The 20,584-nt window shown below is 38.5% G+C and overlaps 1 protein-coding gene across 4 annotated transcripts in view; it reads right to left on the reverse strand.

Annotated features, from left to right (window-relative positions):
- Positions 1-20,584, reverse strand: part of CALCRL (calcitonin receptor like receptor) — a 63,939-nt gene that overhangs the window by 16,358 nt on the left and 26,997 nt on the right. For all 4 annotated transcript variants that reach the window (XM_069021920.1, XM_069021921.1, XM_069021923.1 and 1 more), the window contains exons 2-9: positions 14,414-14,513; positions 13,278-13,422; positions 11,706-11,816; positions 10,632-10,744; positions 8,159-8,250; positions 2,894-3,020; positions 1,339-1,492; positions 67-127 (exon numbers count right to left, since the gene is read on the reverse strand). In XM_069021920.1, the coding sequence (XP_068878021.1) occupies positions 67-127; positions 1,339-1,492; positions 2,894-3,020; positions 8,159-8,250; positions 10,632-10,744; positions 11,706-11,816; positions 13,278-13,422; positions 14,414-14,464 (854 nt within the window). In that variant the 5' untranslated portion in view covers positions 14,465-14,513. The remainder of the gene's footprint in view (positions 1-66; positions 128-1,338; positions 1,493-2,893; positions 3,021-8,158; positions 8,251-10,631; positions 10,745-11,705; positions 11,817-13,277; positions 13,423-14,413; positions 14,514-20,584) is intronic.

A 20,584-nucleotide genomic window follows, 5' to 3' on the forward strand; every position in this document is an offset into this window, starting at 1 on the left:
CTTTGGTTATTTTTAACCTTAAAGAAAATATAAAAGTTTTGCAAAGCAAGCTGAAATGCTACCTACTTGTCATTATAATATAAACTTCTTGCAACAGCATGTATGCAGGCAGGGATCAGTGGAAAACCTGTGAAGAAAAAACAGTATTTTCTTCATTAGTAAACCTGATTAATACCTAAGTAAACTTGCATATCTTGCAGGAATCTTCTGTATTTTCACCTCAACCAAACTATATACCTGCAGAGCAAATGAACTAACACAGACCAATTTAATCTTTCTTTTCTTAGATTTCTTTCTGAGGGCTGTGTGAAACCTTATTCCTACTGACTTGCCAAGAAGCCCACGGCAACACACAGGAAAGGCAAATCAACTTTGGACTTTTTAGAACACAACAAGTGATCTTCATTAACACGGCTGCTTTTCAGGATGCAATCTGCAGTAACACCAAACAGGTAGGTAACATTAAAATGGTGATTGCATACGTGACCACAGCTTTAACAGTATGACCAGTGGTGAGCGAGTTCTCACTGGTATGAGGACAAAGCATCAATACCTTGCGGGGTATTCAGAAAACAACTGTGAAATTAGACTCAAAAGATCAAGCCAAATGAAAAAATTTGAAAAGAATAAGCAAATTAGTCATCTGAGGCCCTTGACACGCTGGTGGTACCTAACCTTCAGGAGCTGCTCAGCACCTGCTGAGCACATCTCAGCTGTGCCTGCAGTGGGACAGAGTGACCCAGGTACCAAGTCACAATAGAGCTGTGTGCACCAATACACCGCATCTGCAGAGAGCCTCCACTTTCACTTTGTGAATAAGCCCTTGTGCATTATCTGAAGTGACCAGGCTTGGCTTGTTAGCTTTGATACCGATACTACTTGAGATCTTCTGTTACAGCTGTTCTGTGTTTGCTTAGTGAACAATACAGGTCAAATGGAAGTGTTGGAAAAATAAATCCTCGACCATCTCTAACTCAGTTCTGACCCTCCACCCTAGGCACGGCGAGACTTCTCTGAAAACAAACATTCATTCCTGAATAAACATCTTCGAGGTGAGGAACAATGAATAATTACTTCTTAAGGTCTTTTTTATAATAGGAGACTATTTTCTCTATACAAAGAAGGAGTCACTTCCGGACTCCAGAAATGCATAATCTCTCTCTCAGCAGAGAGAGCTTCCTACATTAATATTTCTAAGCTTGTTAAAACACTACAGAAAAAGACTGGGGGTGTGCGCCATTGTCACTCAAAGCTACAGCTCAGAGAGGCAAAGGTACAGATGTTTGAAGGAGGAAGAGGCTGCATTGACCTGAAAATACACAAAGTGAAATCACATACCCCAGCCAAGAAGGTAATACCACATCAAGTGCTGCTTCTCAGCAAAAACAGCCACCACAATCAGAGTATGCAGGTAAATGCCTTCACACAGCATCCAAAAGTAGTTGCAACCCATCAGGTACAGGTAGATGAACTGTGAAACTTTGCAACTAACCTGAAGGGAAAAAAAGCAGAGCATAACATAAATTTTTAATTTGCAGAAATCTCAGAGCTTTATTTGCAAAGCAGAAAAAAATACTACTCAAGGTAATGTTCTGTTTTCCACTACAATTATACATTTATTTACTTTTTAAAATAGAATTTTCCTGGCATTACAATCCCATACTTTATGGTGACATTAAACTTAATAACTGAGTCTGTGTTTTAATTATTCATGTGAGGACCCTGAGATCCTCAAGTGTGGTAGAATGCTGTAATGATACTTTGCCTTATTGCAAACCTTGCCACACTTAACCATTCCAAATCCTTAATTATCTGTTAGTAACCACACAAGAAATGTACTTTGATGTGGGTAATCCCCTCTCAGTTTTACTCACCACAACATATAACTACTCCAGAGAACAATTCATGTTTTTAAAATGCTTACAATACTTACGATTCTAACCTACTCATAACTGCACCTAGGGACCGAGAGTTTGCAGCAGGTTCTGGAGGAACCTAGCATTTATTTGCATTTATCTTTGTTCAAAATATATTCTACAATTTAAATGCTATAATATAATTTATTATGAAGTCTAAAATGTAAGGTTGTGAACAAGGAGCGACAGCTAACTTGCAGATTGGGCACATGAAATCCTTTTTTCCCCCTCCTTCCAACATGTTTGATTTTTCTATTTCTGCCACTTGGCTTAAAACAAACCAAAACCCAATATTGTTTTACCATTCTCTGCTCCCTCACTCACTTGATGATGATTATTATCAGCTATCTCAATATGTATTCCAGGACATTGATGACTGCTTCTACAGGAGAAAGAGAAATTATCTTTTTACTCGATTCAGCTTCTGGAGTTTTGCCCTAACTTCCACAGAATTAGAATTTATCTTCCATGTCTAAATAACAATAAAGCCAGAGCTAGGGATTTGTTTATTTAGGTATTTCATCTTTAGGGTCTCCTGTTGCAAAAATAAATTGTTCTTATTTCAACTGAAGATGGCCAAGTTAAAGCCATGAGAAACCAGCAGACAGATCAAAAATACCTTGCAAAACATTTTTTCCTGCCCTTCCGTGGCGAATACAGCTGTCAGCCTCCCTGACATCCTCTAGAATAGGCTTCCCTGCAGTTGTTTCAGGGCAAAAGTGACTCTGTGGAGCTGGGAAGAGGCGTTCAGTAAGCTCAGTCTCTTCAAGCACTTTTACTATTTCACAACCTCGAATGTGCAATGTCCTGAGCCCTGTGAGACATCTGCTGTGCTGCGTCACACGGACCACAGCGTTAGGAGTGCTTTAACCTCACTATACACAACATTTCATCAGCTCTGCAGCTCCCACCTCTGCTGCGCTGCTCAAGTTATTCACATACAAATAAACAAGGCTGTCAAATAGACTTTCACTTACTGGGTTAGTTGCAACTAATTCCTGGTTGTTGGCAACTGCTGTCAGTGAAATTATTGTTACAACAGAGTTGCAAACAAAAGAGAAAAACAGATTTTTATGCAGGGTAATCCTTTGGCAACTCAAGCTCCTAGAAAAGAGAAACAAGAACAAATGAGTACATGGGAGGACAACTATGTGTACCTGGGGACAACTCTGACATTTTGAAATGCTAGAGCTCTTGATTTTACTAACAAGTCTTACATCAACCCTTTCTTCAGGTCCAGAGCAAATTTAATACAATGACATGAAAGGTAGCACCTTTGCTTAGACACCAACAGGAAGAAAGAAAATACATTTAGGTCCAATATGTTTATAGTGAAGGACCTGCTTTGTAGTGACCAGCTGAAAATTATCTGAATGCTGATAATAATTTTCAGAAGAATGACATTTTTTTTTTGCTAGTATCTGAAGAATTTCCCAATTACCTATCACACCTGAGCTTGATGAAGCTGTCTTACCCTGTTTCCATTTACCCAAATCTGTCCAGATCTTTAGAGGATAATTCCCTTTTACTCATATTCTTGTCATTTTTCTTCCTTCAGCCTAAAGGCTGAAGAAACATTTAAATAAGCAAAATAATGCAAATCTCACCCTGAATTTTGTGTCTAACTAAGTTATAAACAATTTATAGGCTATAATTATAAAATCACTAAAGAACTGCATTAAATTGTGTTGATTTCTAAGGTTTGCTTTTAATCTTGAAATAAAATTAAAGAGAATTTATTTGGAAAGGCTTTAAAAAAAAAAAAACAACCAGAGATTCAACAATATCAAACAATGTTGAACTTAGGTGCAGCAACTTTCTGTTTTCCTGCCATTCTAGAGGAAGCAGGAGTAACTCAGTGAATTCCAAGAGGCGGGACTGCTTCTCATTCAAGTTTTTCCAGTGAACTCCTGGATTGCTTTGGAGAAAGCAGCAACTGAAGCTTCTGCTGCAGAGTCTGTGCTCTCTAACCACATCTGCCTGTCTCCAGTTAATGGCCAGAGAGATGGAGTGCAGCTGATTGACACTTTGGAATGACCAACTGGGGGAGAAAATCTACCACTTATGCCACTGCTGCTCCCTGAGAGAAATCACAAACACATTCACAGGGGCAGCAGGGGACATGACTAAACTGTCACCCAAGGGGAAAAAAAAAACCAAAACCAGGCTTTCTGGCCTCTTCAAATAGCATGCCTGGAAGAAAAGATAAAGGGGGAACATTGGTGATTAATTTTTAATTTGAGAGGATAGAAGGGAGAACTTTGTATTTTTTCAGAGAAGTGCAGATATGGAATATTCACAACGGCTGGAGGAATAAATTGAAAACTGATGACAGATGAAACAATGATCAACGTGACCCAAAGGGAAAAAAGGACAGTCCCAAAAGCTTGGTGATAGGGCAGATCTTGGCTGCAACCTTTGCAGTTCTCACAAGAGCTGTGTACAAAGCACCCACAGATCCCTGGACGAAGCTCAGAGGTTTGGGTACACACTGTGCAAGGTCTGAGACAGTCCGAGGCCATGGCACTAAAAACAGGGGAAGGAAACCCCTCTAGACACCAGTGCTGCCATTCAGCAAGGACCTACAGGAAACTTTGGTTGCCATGTGTCATTTAGCTGGAAAAATACAAAAGAAAAAGCCTCCAAAATACGGAAAACAGGGTTGCATATGAACTTGAGGAAAAAATATATTCCATTAGGCTCTTTAAGGTTTTGAGTCTTTTTTTTTAAATGCCCCAAACATATAAACTTTAATTATTATAACATGCAGGGTCTTATGGTCTTTGAAAATGTATTTTTATATGTTTTTTTTCCTATATGGTTTACATATGAAAGGAGAGACAATACTAGATTCCAGGGCTTTGTGTAAACAAGTCCTGAAAAACTCTGGAATTCTGTCTGCTTATTGTTAAGACTCAAGGCTCAGGCAAGGAAGAGCACGTACAGCTAATGGGGCCATCTCTCCGGGTCATCCCGCAGCTGTTCCTGTTGAATATTCAAACACACCCATGCACACCCACCTCCACCCATGCATGAAAGGATTGAAAGGATCACCGGACAAGAAACAAAAAGCAAGACTGATGACATTTAAAAACTAAGACTGTTTTTGGTAATAAAAGGATCTTTCCTAAGCTTCCCCACCCTCCCTCTTCTGTTATCCTTCCTATATTCCTTTTTTCTGACTGTTTTTCTTAATGACATAATATCCTTTAATCACTTCTCATATTTATGATCTAAAAACATTTGAATGACCAACCCCTCAATTAAACCATGTGTATTACAATAAAAACAGACTTCCTATTAAATTACCTATTTCCCTTCCTATTTAAACTCCTGTATATCTTGGGAATTAGGGAAAAATTAATTTCTCCAATATTTCTCCAAAAGAAAAAAGGGTGACATTTTCAAAAGCCCCTAAATGAGTTTAAGATCTAAGATTTTAAGGTATTCCAATACTGCAAAACTCAACCAGTGAGATCCATGTGTGCATCTAAGGGGAATTATCTGTTCAGATGGCATTACTGAAAGTGACTCAGGCAGCTCCTGCTCCATAACAATCCAATAATCAGTGCTTTGCCCACTCTCTCTTTAACACAGTGCTGCTCTCCTCTGTGAAAGCTGTCATGGGATTTGACATGACACTTGATCAACAGCAACTCTTTTAGATCAGGTGGGTTTCTTTGGTTTTTTTTGGCTATTTTGATTTTTGTTGGGGGGGGGGGATGGGGGCGCCTTTGAAACAATAGCTCCCCTTCTGAAACCACTGCTTTTTTAAGCACTCTCTTGCCTCTTTTTTCATTCTTTATGAAAATCCTACAAATATTTTAACATTTATAACACATGCATTATCTCAAGTATGGAACAAAATGAGAAAGCAGAGACACTGCAGAAGTTACTTTTATGTCTCAAAGATGAGTTCGCAGAGAGGTTCAGACTTCCAAGCTTACGACCCATTTCATACTGTTAAACCAAGAACTCAAATACACTTGGGGAACACAAGTCACAAGCTGGACAAGTATTTCCAAGGAGAAAATTTCCTGAAGAAAAAACAAAATTTAAAATGCAAACATAAAATGTAGAAAAATTTTAGTCCTAAAAAATAATTCAAGTCCCAAACAATTGATATTTCCTTTGGGGAAAAGTTTCAAATTTCTAGTCAAATCTAAAGATATCCCAATGATCAGAAATCCAACAAATGCTGTCCAGAAGCTGTCAGTCAACTTAGAGAATAAACTTTTTGGAAATGACAAATTCAAAGACACCCCCCACATTGGTGCAAAAAAAAAAAAAAGGCCACCTGTTAAAGCTATGAATAATTATCCAAGCTTTAGCCGATACATAATACATCCTGGTATTAATCTAGGTCCTTAAATACCCTTCTGCTACTAAAAATACTTTAGAGGAACTGTACATCCCAAGAGAACAGCTTGCAGAGGACTTTCTTTAGCTTCCTTTGAATTTTGTAATTTCCTTTTATATCCCAACATAACCACAGTCTAGAAAATGTGGTTTGTGGGTCTGGATTGATTCCATACGGTTCTCTGAGCAAGGATGATCCTGCTACCAGAGAAGAAAATCCCTGGATGGTTAGACAAACACGACATCGTATGTCAAAGGATGGCAGCAAAGCAGATCACCTGCTTTTGCAGTAAGTACCACAAGCAAAGATGAAACTGGTTCTCATATTATGGTATAGAAAAACCATGCTTGACTCTGTGAATTTATAAAATCATATCCTACTCCAAGTCTTTTTCTCTTCCCCTGTATTAAAGCATTTTTCCTGTCACATTAGATATTTAGTCTGCTAAGCTTTGTGACATTTATTGCAACAGTATAGACCTTTTTTATGCAACATCAAAGTTCTTATAAGGACTCAGCCATTTCACATGTTGAGTTTGTGGAAAGAAAGTGAATTTGGAATGGGGAAGCATTGTTTTTACAGGTCATACAAAAATAAATTGATTAAAAACAATTATCTGTGTTTTCCTCCTGAAATGAGATCAGAAAAAGCTGAAATGTCATCTTGATTGCTGGACTTCAAAAGAAAGGCTACAAAGTGTTGGGGATTTGCAGAAATGTTGTGGAAGCCTGGGGAAATAATGCACAGCTGAAGTGGAAGCATTGTTTCAGCCAGATGTGACTGAAAAGGGGAACTTTTTTTATCATCAACTGCCTCCACCTAATCAAAGCCCACACCATGAGAAAAGCAGCATCCACTGCCAGTGTATCTGCTACTCCTATGTAAATGCCAGGAGGAAATGCAGGCTGCAGTGAGGCAGCAGGGTACAGCAGTAGGAGTAGGTGAGCACGAGGAGCAGATGTGTTTGCCAAGGAGAAGGGATGCACAAATCATTAAACCAGGCCAGGCTGACACGGGGAGCCCCCACACTGGGCACTGCAGCAGCTGGCACAGGGAACAACTTGTCTTTCTCAGCTCTCCTCATATGGCAACAACCCAGGTTTCACCTTCCCACCAGGCCTCAGCAACTTCTTAAAGGAAAAGAAAAAGAAAAGGAGTCTTTCATAGGGAAGGAAAGAAAGTTCACAAGATATGAAGTAATAAGACTAATTTGAAAAGGCCTGTTTCTTATATTATGAGCTGTTGTGACAGGGTGATACACTGCTCAAACTTTCTTTCAAGAAGGTGACACAATAACTGTTAGTCAGCAGATGACAGGCTGTCATACACAATACTGTGAATCAAAAAATGGGATTGTTTTTGTTATTCCCATTTCTACTGTAGCTCTTAGCCTTACTTTCCTTACAGTTGTCATACTTTGTGGGTACTGACTTTGGAATGCTACTGTACCTATCAAATGTCATCACTATTTTGGTTTCCACTTGCTCTTTAGTTCAGCTGATGCTTGGCATAACAGAGAATCATAAAACATCCTGACTTGGAAGAGACCCACAAGGATCACTGACTCCAATTCCTAGTATCCATACAGTAATTCATCACTAAAAAATCCATACATCACAAACCCAAAATGAACAAGCATTTTCCCATTTCCTATTTTCAATATATTCCACAGGTTTTGGGTTGCAGGTTTTTGATTTTAGATATCTGAGAAAGGAAACCTCCTTTTTTGTTACAATATAATGTCCAATTGCCAAAGCTATATACTGGCTTTCTTCACCTTCCTGCTCCATCTAATTTCATTTGGATGGCTGGTGTCCCAAAGTACTGAAACCAGGATTGTGGCAATCACTGGTATTTGATAAAGGATTTTAAATATACTTACTTAAAATAAAAGAATATGCCAAGAGAAATCAGAAGTGATGCAATTGAAAGGCCATGTCCGATGATGGCCAAGTAATACAAGTTCAGAGCAGTCTGTAACACAAAAACAAAGCCAAGTGATTCAGACACAGCTACTGCTGATAAAGCACATATTTATACATATCTTCTGCAGTTAAAGTGGCTATAAGACTAGTAAGAAAAAAAAACCAAAACCATTTCAGGTAATTATGGAACAAGTTCAGAATCCTGCCGAACAACATCCTACTAAACTCTCTCTCCCTAGGGAACACAGCAGATTAATTGAAGTAATCACTAAAATTTACCTCTTACCAGTTAAAACACCAAGTTTCCAATATACACTGCTATGGTTTTTTCCTGAGTATTTATATAAACCTGGCTATTGAAGTTCCTGTACTGGGTGCTGTCTGAGGCTTGATTCCTCTCTTAACACAACTCCTAAGTAAAACATGTGCTTCCTGTATGAATTTATGTATTTTTCCCCATAGAATGTTTTTTCTCAGCATTTAAAGATACTTCCTTCAAAGTAAGCTGTGATTATGGTACTGGAAATTCAGTTTTTATTGAGCATTTAAGGAAGGGCATGAAAAAAGTTAACAATGACTTAAAAATAGTGAAGACTAAACATGTTAAATAAGCCAACAGTCAATCATGGAATTATGAAAATCTGGGCAGATACAAAAGGTAAGAAAAAGGAACCGGTGATTTAATATTTGGAATATCTTCATGTTATCATTAATTCTTGTACCTAATATATTAATTAACTAATTAATTATGTCAGAAAGTAACAAAACTTTGCTTTCAGTCATGGAATCTGTCTTTCAAAAAACTCTTGATCCATTCAATGTAAGATTATCATTTGGCACACAAAGAAATGAAGATTTTCAGGTTGAACCTTATACTCTCCCAATAAAGCAGAACTATTTGGGTTCCAGAGGGAGAGGTAGAGCACACATCCAAATGTTCACATACTGAAAACTCTGTGCATCCTCTCAACTTATCATTCCAAGCTAGGACAGAATAATTGCAGCTTGCTATATACACTGACTTTTGAGATAATATAAAGAGATTGCAAGTAAAGCTTTAAGTAGGTTGTAAGATGACACAAGGGTAACTCTTTGTATGTGCTAGAAATTTTCAAATTATAATTATATTTAAAAATGAGATAACTTCCTTAAAAACCACCCAAATGGCAATGCAATAAGTATAAGTGGAACTTACTGTGAAATTTGGAAAGTGAAAAATTTGGAAGTGAGAAAAATCAAGCGTTACCCCCAAATGCTAAAATTTGAGATGTGTAAATGACAACAGCCTTTCTATGACAGGTCCACATCTTGTACCACCCCCTCACTCAGTGACCAATCCAGGCAGAGGTGCATTTTAAGGATTTAGAGACTTCCCCTCAATTTAGAACAGGCACAAAAGCATGGTACAGCAGGAACCACTGAGGGCAGTAACAATGAGAATTGAACAATGCACAACAGCCACAGTTATTGTGCAGTGTCTCATCTGCCTTCCAAGCAAAGTGAAGAGATAATGCTGCTGAGTGTAACAACACAGAGAGCTGCAGCAAGGCTTTCTTGGAGCTATTATTCCATACAATGGCTTCAGATTTGTGACAGCATTGAAATATGCTGGCAAAATAGCCCAAGGGAAACTACCTCATTATTCATAAAGAAAGATCATCATACATCTGCTCCTTTCTGAATAATATCCTCCATTCCCAGCCAAATATTAGCAAGAATCAATGAATTATGGCAATTCTGCTAATAGAATTAAACTGCCATTAGCAAAATCAAAGTCTCATGGTGTGAGAAAAAGTAATAATAAAGTGCCTTATTATCATCTGTTACCATCTTTTGCCCAATGTGGTTTTTAGGTAAGTACCCCAAGGCATTCAACAGCAATGGTGCAGGCAGTTAGAAACTATTTCTGAGCCCTTTAATATGAGGTCCAAATTAATTTACAGACTATCCTGGTCTGTAGTGTATAGCCCTGGTTCTTAGGAATTCAATTTACCGCTTCTTCCCGTGACTGAATGTTTGATAAACATAAGGAATATTAGTGGACATACAGCTGGGGAACGGGGCAAAATATGCAGTTTTGCCTATTGAATCCTCACATATCACAAAGTATAGCAAAGAGGTCATTTAGAGATTTTTTTTTTCTTTTTCTAAATCTTTTAATGGATGGGCATGTTCAAGATGAACCAAAGTCTATAAAAACAGCATTTATACATAGACCCACACAGGCATATGTGGGAACAGAGCCTACTTTTGGTATATAGAAAACTACTCAAAGCATTTGTCATAGGTTAGCAAACAGTAATGAGTATTTTAGACCAAACCACTACAGCATTGTTGCATCAACTCTGCTGCCTTTTGAGTTTTGAAACTTGTAAAGATTTTCAGTTCAGTTTCTTGACACTGGTATCATGCACTCATTTCTTTCTTTACCTTCACTTTTTCATGTGTATAGATGTTGCACTGGGTGTAGTTTGTCCACGTCCTGTTGCTTTCTGGGTGTCTAAACCAATTCCCATTTGGATCACAGATCTTCGTAACTTTTTCTGCAATCAAAGTTGATGGAATGAAAAACAAAAGAAGAAAAGTGAAAGAAAAATACAGCAGTCAGCACTGAAGTTCTATTTCCTGATGCCAAGTATTTAACAAAGATTGGCAAACAAATGACAGCTTTATTAATATGACTAGAGAGACTTTGCTTGTTACTATGAATTCTGAGAAACTTGAGGCCATTGCTTTTGCTTGGCAAGAGCAACCAATGATGTGATTTTCCTTAAGAAAACAAATAGATTTTTCTTTTCCAATCCATTAAGTATCAAAATACATTGAACTAAGTGAACTACCAGATGAAGGCTGTAGAGAACTACCAGATGAAGTGACAAGAATATTTAAATGGCTTGTTTAACATCCAAGATGGAAACTAAAGCCTAACATCCTACCACTATAAATTAGTACTGGACAGGAGGGAAAACATCAACAGCAAAACTGCTCAAGAACCAAACTGGAAAATTGCTGGAAACATGATGATTTCTATCATCAAATAGAAAGAGGCACAAAAAGACCCAGGGAAATACAAAGTGCGCAGAAAGAGACAAGACTAGAAATCTATGACGTTTTCCACATGCTCACAAAGCTTAGCCCACAGAAACAGGAAATGATTCTAAGTGGGAGAAACTCTCTGTCAACTTCAACTTTTAAATTGAGGTAAAAGAGTAAATCATATTTCTGCCTGTCTGTCAGAAAAGCTCATCTCTAAGAGGAAAGAACTGTGATCTAACTTCAGTTCCTACTTCCTAATCTACAGAATCCCTCAGGGACACAATTCAGAAAAGAAAATAAGTAACTTGTCAGTTTCCTATGTGATAAAAGGAAAATGCAAATAATGGGTCTCAAGTTTCTGAAATCCCGGAGCATTAATGACTTGAGTGAGGCAAACAAAAGACATCAAGCCCCCAGACCCTCATTTCAGTGAGAAATACGTTGAGGTAGAAGTCAGTGCACTCATACCTGATGGGTTGAAATCCTGAAAATAGTCAGGACAACGCTGCACTGACACAGTTCCGGCAGCAACATCGCTCCAGCACAACCAGCCATCCCAGGTCCTGTTACAGTAAGGACCTGCAAACAGATAGAGACCTGGGAATAAAATAACTCTTGTTTCAGAACAGTCTTTCAAAGGTAAGATGTGGGACTGGGTAAGGTAGGTTTGCAGCAGAGGAAAAAAAACAGAAAAAGAAGATTTAGCATTGGTTGGTTAAAACTTCACTTAACAGAGATAGTTCCTTACACATGCATTTCTTTGAACATATTTAAAAATCTTTTCTCATTCGCCTTGAAACGGCCTACATCTACAATTTGCAAACCTCAGATCTAGGACATGGTGAGCAAAAACCCCCTAAATGGATTCATTCTCAATAATGTCCCTTAGCAAAGAACCTCATGCTTCCAAAGATGGTTTTACTGATTTTTTTTATATTTTGGACATATACCAAGCCTGTATGTATGTTTGCTCATTCATAGAAAACACAGTGGTATCCCAGAAGACATGAGAAAGCCTGGCTGGGAGGAGCCACAGTGGCTCTGCCTCTGCTGAGCCTGCAGCAGTCACTGGACAAACACTTCCCCAAGTGCCCCAGGAACAGGGAATCCAGTGTCCCTCAAGAGCCTGTTCCAATGTCTCATTCCTCACACACATTTCAACATCTAAAATAAACCTCCCTTGAGAATGAGCTGGTGTTTTATAAACAGCTTCTTTCCCAAAAGGCACACGGAATGACTGACCATCTCTACAAATTTGAAGATGTTTTTATTATCTCACTTCAGTTTTCTTTTAAAGACTTAATAATATCCTCATCTCAAAGGCTGCAGTTTTCAAAAGTCATGTTATTCCTCCTCATCTGAAGATTTTCCAATTTATGCAGATCCTTCTGAAGCTGTGAAGCCCCAAGCTGGGCAAAAGCTTACACTGCCATACTTGTATCCATTTCTGACCTCCAGGCACTCAGTTCCTTCAAAGAATCATTTCAGATGAGAAGAATCTCTTTGTAAAAGAACACAATCACCTTTCCTTGCCTCAAAAGCCATTCAGTATTTCCAGAAGCTACCAAGTGAATACAGCAACAGGTGGAGTGGCTGAGGTCAGCTCTGAGTGACTTATCAGGAAAAGCAATAATGACACTATCACAACCCTCAGAACAGGGAAACTGTGTGGATTAAGATACTTACAAGTTTTAAAGTCAGATGTGACCAGGCAGACAGAGGTATTATAAGAGCATGAAATGAAATAAGGTGGTAAGATTAATTAGCCATGATTTTTAAATATAGATATCTATTTAAACTAACATTTCTTACTTCATTAGAAAGAGGAGCTTTGTGTTATATCAGAAGTGGTGCTATGGGCAGATAATATAACATATTACTTCATGCATCCCAAAGTGATGTTTATAAAAAATTGGGCAAGTATTGTTACAACCTGAAAAATAATTGCTAGCAAGACAAGAAATTAATATAATGAAAGGATCCTGAATTACTGTCGTTATATCTGTTGACCACTTGCTTTCGTAAAAGGAAACAATCTACCTTCTTTCTTGTGGATAGGATCTTGCATAATCTTCTGGTAGCATTCATACTGCGCTGTCATGATTTTATTCCGTGTAACGCTCAGCTGGACAAAGTCCATTGTCGTGTTCTGATGCCCCTCAGATGGGGTAGCAGTGGTAAAGAACTACGAGGAAAAACACATCTTTTAGCAAACCACATACAAGCTCCAACATCAATCTTTTCCAATACTATCCTTTAAATACTATTTTACTGAAAGAGAATGATCTTCAAATCTTATTACTGACAATATGGTTTTATGTATTTCTGGTTAATTAGCAATTCTTACTACTGAATCGTGATAAATGTCTCCTGAATGAGCATGGGGGAGGAATAATTGGCAAGATTTGTAAATAATAATGGCAATGTGCATAGAAAGCACTGAGATGGTCAGAGGGATACAAACAGCTTTTGTAAAAGCCAGTGAAATATATCAAAGTTCAGTCTAAAAGACATTTCAGTCAGACCCAAAATGATCCTTTACCAAAAAAACCCTTCCATATATTTTATGCACTGAAGCATTTGGCTTGTCCAGAGCTATTTGGTTTCTCTGTAGTCTGGTGAACCATAAAGTCAACCCTCAGAATAGAAAATGGTATTGAAAAGACAAGACATCCACTTTGATGGTTATAAAAATTAAAAATTAAAAAATCTTAGGAAAGTCAATCTTGACCAAAACCTGAACCTTTTAAGTGAATTTTTAATAGTAATTAAATATTTTATGGGAAGCTACTAAGCTTCTCAGAAAAACACAGCTGCAGATTGAAATACTGTACTACTGTTGTACAAGGGATGAAATTAAAATTTCTGAGGATGTCCTCTGAATCTCAGTTAGTCATCTTCTCCTCTGCCTGCAGGGTACTGCTTCTAGGTCACTTGTCCACTGCTAGTGCTCTGAGCCAGCAGAGAATACGCTGGATTCAGCAGAGGTAAATACTGTTTCTGTTCCTTTGCCAAAGGAATTTAAAGGACAACAGAAGGTAGATAAAGATCCTGTTGTGCAGAAGCTACATTTGAACACAAGATTAGTTCTTTCTGTTTCCATATTAATAATTTCTATGGTACTCTTTACAGGGTTGTTAAAACTGGAAGTGATTTTAAAAATTCATAAGACTCACCATAGTAACCGATAAGAAGAATAGCAAAAATGTGATCCAGATTTTTGTCATTTTTATATCTGGTGCAGTGAATTTTATGTTGTAGCTGAATGAACTCAAACTGCAATAGAAAAAAAAAAGAAAGAAATTTAGCAATTAATGAAAGCCAAAACTGATAAAAGACTTTCATATTTTCTTTCTGAACTAAAATCAATGGAGGTCATCTCCATTTTTATTCAAGCACAGTGATGCCACGTGAAATACACAGGGATGCACAATATGGTGTCAAAACAAGGCACTCAGTTCCTCAGCACTGAACTCCAGCAGCAGGGATTTCTGCACTGCTCCTCCACTGCCTCGCCCAGCCCTTCAGAGGGTTTGTCTCAGGCAGGTGCCTGGTACCAAGCCCACAGCAAACAGCCCTGAGATACAAACTGCAATCGGTGCCATCTCTGCCTTTGGGCAACCACAGCAGTTACACTGCACGTTGCTTTCCTTAAAGTACACACAGGCTTTCAAACACACACAATTATTTCCCGTTTTCTTTATATGTCCTGATATTTAATCTTCCCATTTCTGGAATAACTGATCTAGTAAGAAGCCACTTCATCCTGAACTTACAGCTTTGCAAGGATAACAGTAGCAGTGCAAGAATTAAATGTGAGCTGTAAAATAGTTTCTCTACCTGCAGTAGCTGTAGTTTATCTGTCATTTGAAGAAAACACAAATACCCAAGCCAGTTATGACCACTTTACACTGCAGACTCTTCTTAGAATTGATTCTTGAAGTAAAAAATTCACCCAAAGCATAAAATATACACCATTATTTATGAAGCATGTATACCATCCATCTAGCTTAACCCTGCCATGACAACTGCCTCAAAAGGAAGGGAAATGCCAAAGAGATTTGCCTTTTCATATTTCATTGCCCTGAAGTATCATGAAAAGATCACAAAGCTGAGCCTGGAACTGAGGTAAGAGCTTTTCTTCGGATTGCATTGTGGAAAAATACCTCTGCCTACTCAGTTTAGTTATTACAACTAAACCACATTTCAAAATTCCAAGTATCTCACTGCAGCAGCATTAATGAAGCTATTCTCAGCTAAAATAAAAGCATGAGTTTAGCTCCCTTGTACAGATGAATTCACTCCAAGTCTCACACTGTGATTTAAGACACAAACCTTGCATACCCAAAGCCCCTCACACAGCTCATCCAGCCCAGAGACCCCAGTGCCAGCGAATCCAGAGGGCTGTGGGTGCTGTACCTACACACAAACCTGAGTCCTGACCCCGGCCACATTTCCCCTCACATCACGCTTGCTCGTCTTTGGAAGTTTTTCTTATCCAGCAGCAATGTGCTATGAGAAACTGGGGAATGAAAAACAACTGGCAGTACATTGGCCAGCAGACCTAACTGTACAAAAAGCTCATTTTTAAAAAAAACACCCCCATTTTAGTCACAAAAAGCAAGCATTTGACATTGCTACTTTCCTGCTTTCACACTGGGACTGGGTCCTCCTAATACAGCTATAATAAAATAAACAGCATCTTGTAGGACATACTAACTACTAAATATGAAATCACTGCTGTTTATTGTACAGCCTGATGCAAATACAAGAAATGTGTTGTAAAATCAGTTGTACCTGTTTAACCCAGAATAAAACTGTATCTGTAATCTTCCTTCTATTTTTACCAGTGGCATGGAATCCTGGAACACTGATTGCTGCAAATTGCACAGGTGAGGCTCTGAAATTCAAATCTGAAGGCTTTTAAACACTTAGAGAAAGACCAATTAGCATACATGAAATATATCCTCAGTTTGAGCTACTACTTCCCTGGAAAATCCACATGGTAAGAACTAAAGTGAATAGATAACAGTAAGGACCTTGATCTGTTAACTAAAGAGAAATCTAAATATCTTTGTGTAGTGACTAAAGCTTGACTAAAACCAGATACCCAAATAAATCTAAATTAACAGAAGGGCAATATGAGTTCAATTCTGCATGACAACTGGGGGTAAGGGTGATTAATTCAAACCTATCACATGTTTCATTAATTTACAGCTGTGTCTGTTTTCCTAGGGGAAAAACCCCTGACCTTCTAAGGAAATTGGAATTAATAACTTACTGCAAAGTAAGTCAATAATCTTTTCTCTCCCAAGTATGACAAAGCACATCTGCGCAGGGTTAAAATCCACAAATGATGTGCACAGGACAAGCCAAGAGATGAAACAAGTAGAAAATAGCAACCATAATTTAGTGTATGTTTTTTTATACATGTATACAAGGTTCAAAATAATTTTCTCTACAATAGTTCCAAAAATCCTTATGCTAAAACAAATTTTGGCTGGAAAATTTAAAATGCATGTTTTTATATTGCTCTCACTTGCTTATTATAATTTATCTGAAAGATACAACATCATATAAACAAAGGCAGAAATTATCTGCTTTGATTCAGAGTCCAAGTTTATTTCTGTTTCACAATATCAAAAGTCATCCCTTAGCTCAGTTCCTTTAATGGTCCAAGTCTTTTCATACCTAGTGGTTTTGTAGACATTTCCTATCAACTGCTCCAGTATCCGCTGTTAAATTATTAAGTCTTCCCAGGAGATAAAATGTTAAGTCAAGCCTATAATGCACTCTCTGCTTTCCCCTCATTTCCCTCAGTTGCTAACATATGGAGAGAAAAAAAGCCCCAGCCACTACCTTATTCTAAACATCACTACTTATAGCCTTAATTACAAAACACAGGATGAAGGTCACTCAGATGCCTATCTGGAATCCAGGAACGCATTTCTTGCATCACTACATGAATTCATTCACTCAACGTTTATTCCAGTTAGTCTGGAGAAGACTTTTCCAAGGAAAATTAAGAACTTTCTTAGGGATGGACAGCAACATATTCCATTGACTGAGGCAGCAAACCAGTACTGCTGAGAAAGTCAGGCTGCTTTTATTAATCATCTGCTCTGATGAGATACAAACCAAACCTAACTCTCAGAAAGTTCTTTCCCTCTCAAAGCCTGAAGGTATTAGGCACACAAGAAATCAATGGTGAAAAGAGACCCATTCTTAGGTTTCCTTAAATAATAATGCTTCCCAAGTTGTTCTGCTATTCTGACAAGTCCACTGAGGGGCAGAGAAAAGAAGCGTATTGGATTGAGATTAATCTGTGTCTTGAATCCCTTGACTCCCACTCTGTGACAGGGGACTGGGATTTACATGGCAGGTATTGACTGAAACTGAGGTGGTGTAGACACAACGCTACAGCTACTGGCAGTCCCCTGGCTGAAGTATTTTCCCAGTAAAAGGGAAGATCAGTGAGAAAAAAATGGGGAATTTAAACAGTAAATTCGATCTTCCAGATCTTTGAAATATCATTTTTATTTCTAGTGCATATTTGTGCATTTAGTGAAGACTGGGATAACTTAAACGAAACAACAACAACAACAAAGGAGATGCCATTAAGGATATTCCCAAGGCCTACGTTGTGTTTGTCACTGATAGCAGTGACACCTACTGAAGAAGGAGGAGCTAAAAAGGAACTGCAAGTTGGACTTAGTTAAAATAGTCACTGGTATAGCTTTAACAGATGTTCACATTTCTCTTCCTCCCGCTTTCTCTAGAGCCATCCTGCCTCATCAGCTGTTTCTACTTTTAACTTTCCCCCATCCTCCCAAGAATAAGTGGCACCCTTGCTGAGCTCCAGACACTTCCCATTTCAACCATACAGTAAAAGGGTTAAAAAATCAGTCATTAAAAAGAAAAAAATCATTTTTTTGAACATGAAAACCACATTTAGTATAAACCAAAAAACACAGGCAGCTTCCACCTCAAACAGTTCTCAAATCTGACTTCAAGTGAGAATGCAACTCTGTGTGAGTGGGACAGGAGGGAGAGCCTTCTTATGTCACTGCAGGTCTATCCATAAATGCCCAAACATTTTTCACTAATTGGTCATCTTTGATTTGTTTGGAAGCCAACAAAACCATTCCAATGCCAAAAAAGCCAAAGCCACAGAACTTGTGCAGTGTAAATTATATACCTTGCAGCATGCTATAACCTTGTAACACTGAAGTTAAACATGTTTGCATACAGATGTAAAACCTCCATCTCCCACCGAAAATGGGGTCAAAATAGGTATTTTCTTGACACTTTGTTACTTCTGGTTCTTTTTGGAGGGAGGCATACAACTTGAAGTATTTAAAACCCAGGTAATGTTTGGTTGTTTCAGCCCAAGATAAAGGAAAAACCAACAAGTTGGAAAATGCCCAAGACTTTTCAAAGTGTCCCTAATTTGAGCTGCTGTCCAAATTGCACTTTTAATAAAAAACTCCCCCAAACCAACAAGACCAGTAGCTTCAAATGGAATTGCAGATGGAGCCTCCACTTGCATCTTCACTCACATAAATTTTCTGGGAAATACTTCTCTGACTAAAAGGGCTCTGCAAGCGGGCAGCACCAGCCAAACAATACACACCAGATTCACTGAGTCCTGGAAACGGACTGTAAAATCTCCACGCTTATATTAGAGAACAATGCAATGCAGTGTGGAAATCTTCCTATTTGGGTAATACGCCTTTATTTCTGAGGGAACCACTTCTACCAGGATTTGAACAAACTGCTCAATGGTATCCCATAACAGCTCACAGCTGTATGTGTGGGAATTACTCCATCCTCCTAATAATTATGGAGCTTAAAGGTAAAGTTAAATAAAATAATGCCACACAAACATTCCCCACCTTTCCTTCCATGAGCTTCTCCTAGGAACCAGTTGTGGCACAATGGCATTTACTGTCTTCTTGAGGATTAACAGAAACAAAGAAATGCAGTGGCATATCTCAATTTAACCCCCGAGTAATTCTACAGCAACTTCCTTGTGCAGGTGGCAGTTCAGCTCTATAGGAGAAAGTCCTCACTGTTTAGTTCCTGGGCCATGTGCTGTGCTCATCTCATGGTACAGGGCCGTGCAAGTAGGAAATTAGGACTGGCTCATGAAGATGTCTCACATCTTGTATTCTCTTTATTCGCACGCTTTTGCTTTTGTTTTTGCATCATTCTGGTTGCATGCCAGAGGCCTCGCAGAGATTGCAGAACCATCTGCATATAAAATTGCACAGATTAAATTCCTCCTGGGTGCTTCTTCCCATGAATAGCTTTTGGCAACCATTCAGATAAGTTTTGTCACCCGCACCAAACAGAAATTACTAGCAGTAATTGGCAACACTCATGGCCAGTTCCAATAACACCTAAAGTTATAAGAACCTATCACAGAGTGATGGTGGTGCTAGTTTTCCTCTATTTTCTAACACTTCTTTTGTTCAATTCGCAGGTGTGGATGACATTGTAAATTATTCTGAGGAGAAACATGGGCTATGGAGGTCCAGTTAAAATCCAAACCAACCAACAAAACTCAGCAAGAAATGCCACCACAACAAAGCTCTCCAAATAAGACTTTGGAGGAGGGAATGTCTACAAGGTTCTTTCCCATGCATATTCTGCAATTTCTGCCCTTGGTCAACATCACTCCTCTCCACAGAGCAGAGTGCAGAGTTTTTGTGGTTTTGTCCATCACACTGATTTTGGCCCTTTAAAGCAGGATTTCCACTGATAAAAAAGGTAAGAGTATTTCCTTGCTGCTTTTACACTGAAAAGTCATCTCTTGGCCCTTGTGCTTTCCATGCTTTCCCTATAAATTATGAAGGCTCTACCCCTCCTTGTCCAATATGACAAACTTCCCACTGACTGAAGGACACATGAAGCCAGCAGTACAGATCGTGCAATGCCATGTGGACGGATGGCAAGGACTCAATGAGGGTTACAGTTACAAGTCAGCAGGCTATCTAACAGTGCCAAAGAAATGCAGCAGATGAATTTTGAAAATATCAAAGCAAAGTAAAATTATTAATCTCTCCTGAGGAACTAGTTAAATGAAGACAACAGAGATTCTGGCAAAGTAAAATCTTTACCAAGAGACTGCTAGGGCTTTACTTTCAAGAGATGCAATTTTCATTTCCGACAGTTTATAGTTCTTAATGCCTCCACAATTTCCAGTGAGTGATATTTGACTACTATTGTGTAAGCATGCTGTTATGCTTATTTTACAAACTTAACCCTTTTCACCCCATAGCCCTAACCCAACTGTATCGTGATCCCTAAAATCCATCAGCATAGCTACCTTTGCTCCTAGGCAT

This window comes from Aphelocoma coerulescens, chromosome 7 (genome assembly GCF_041296385.1).
Source record: "Aphelocoma coerulescens isolate FSJ_1873_10779 chromosome 7, UR_Acoe_1.0, whole genome shotgun sequence".
In the NCBI taxonomy this organism is placed as follows: domain Eukaryota; kingdom Metazoa; phylum Chordata; class Aves; order Passeriformes; family Corvidae; genus Aphelocoma; species Aphelocoma coerulescens.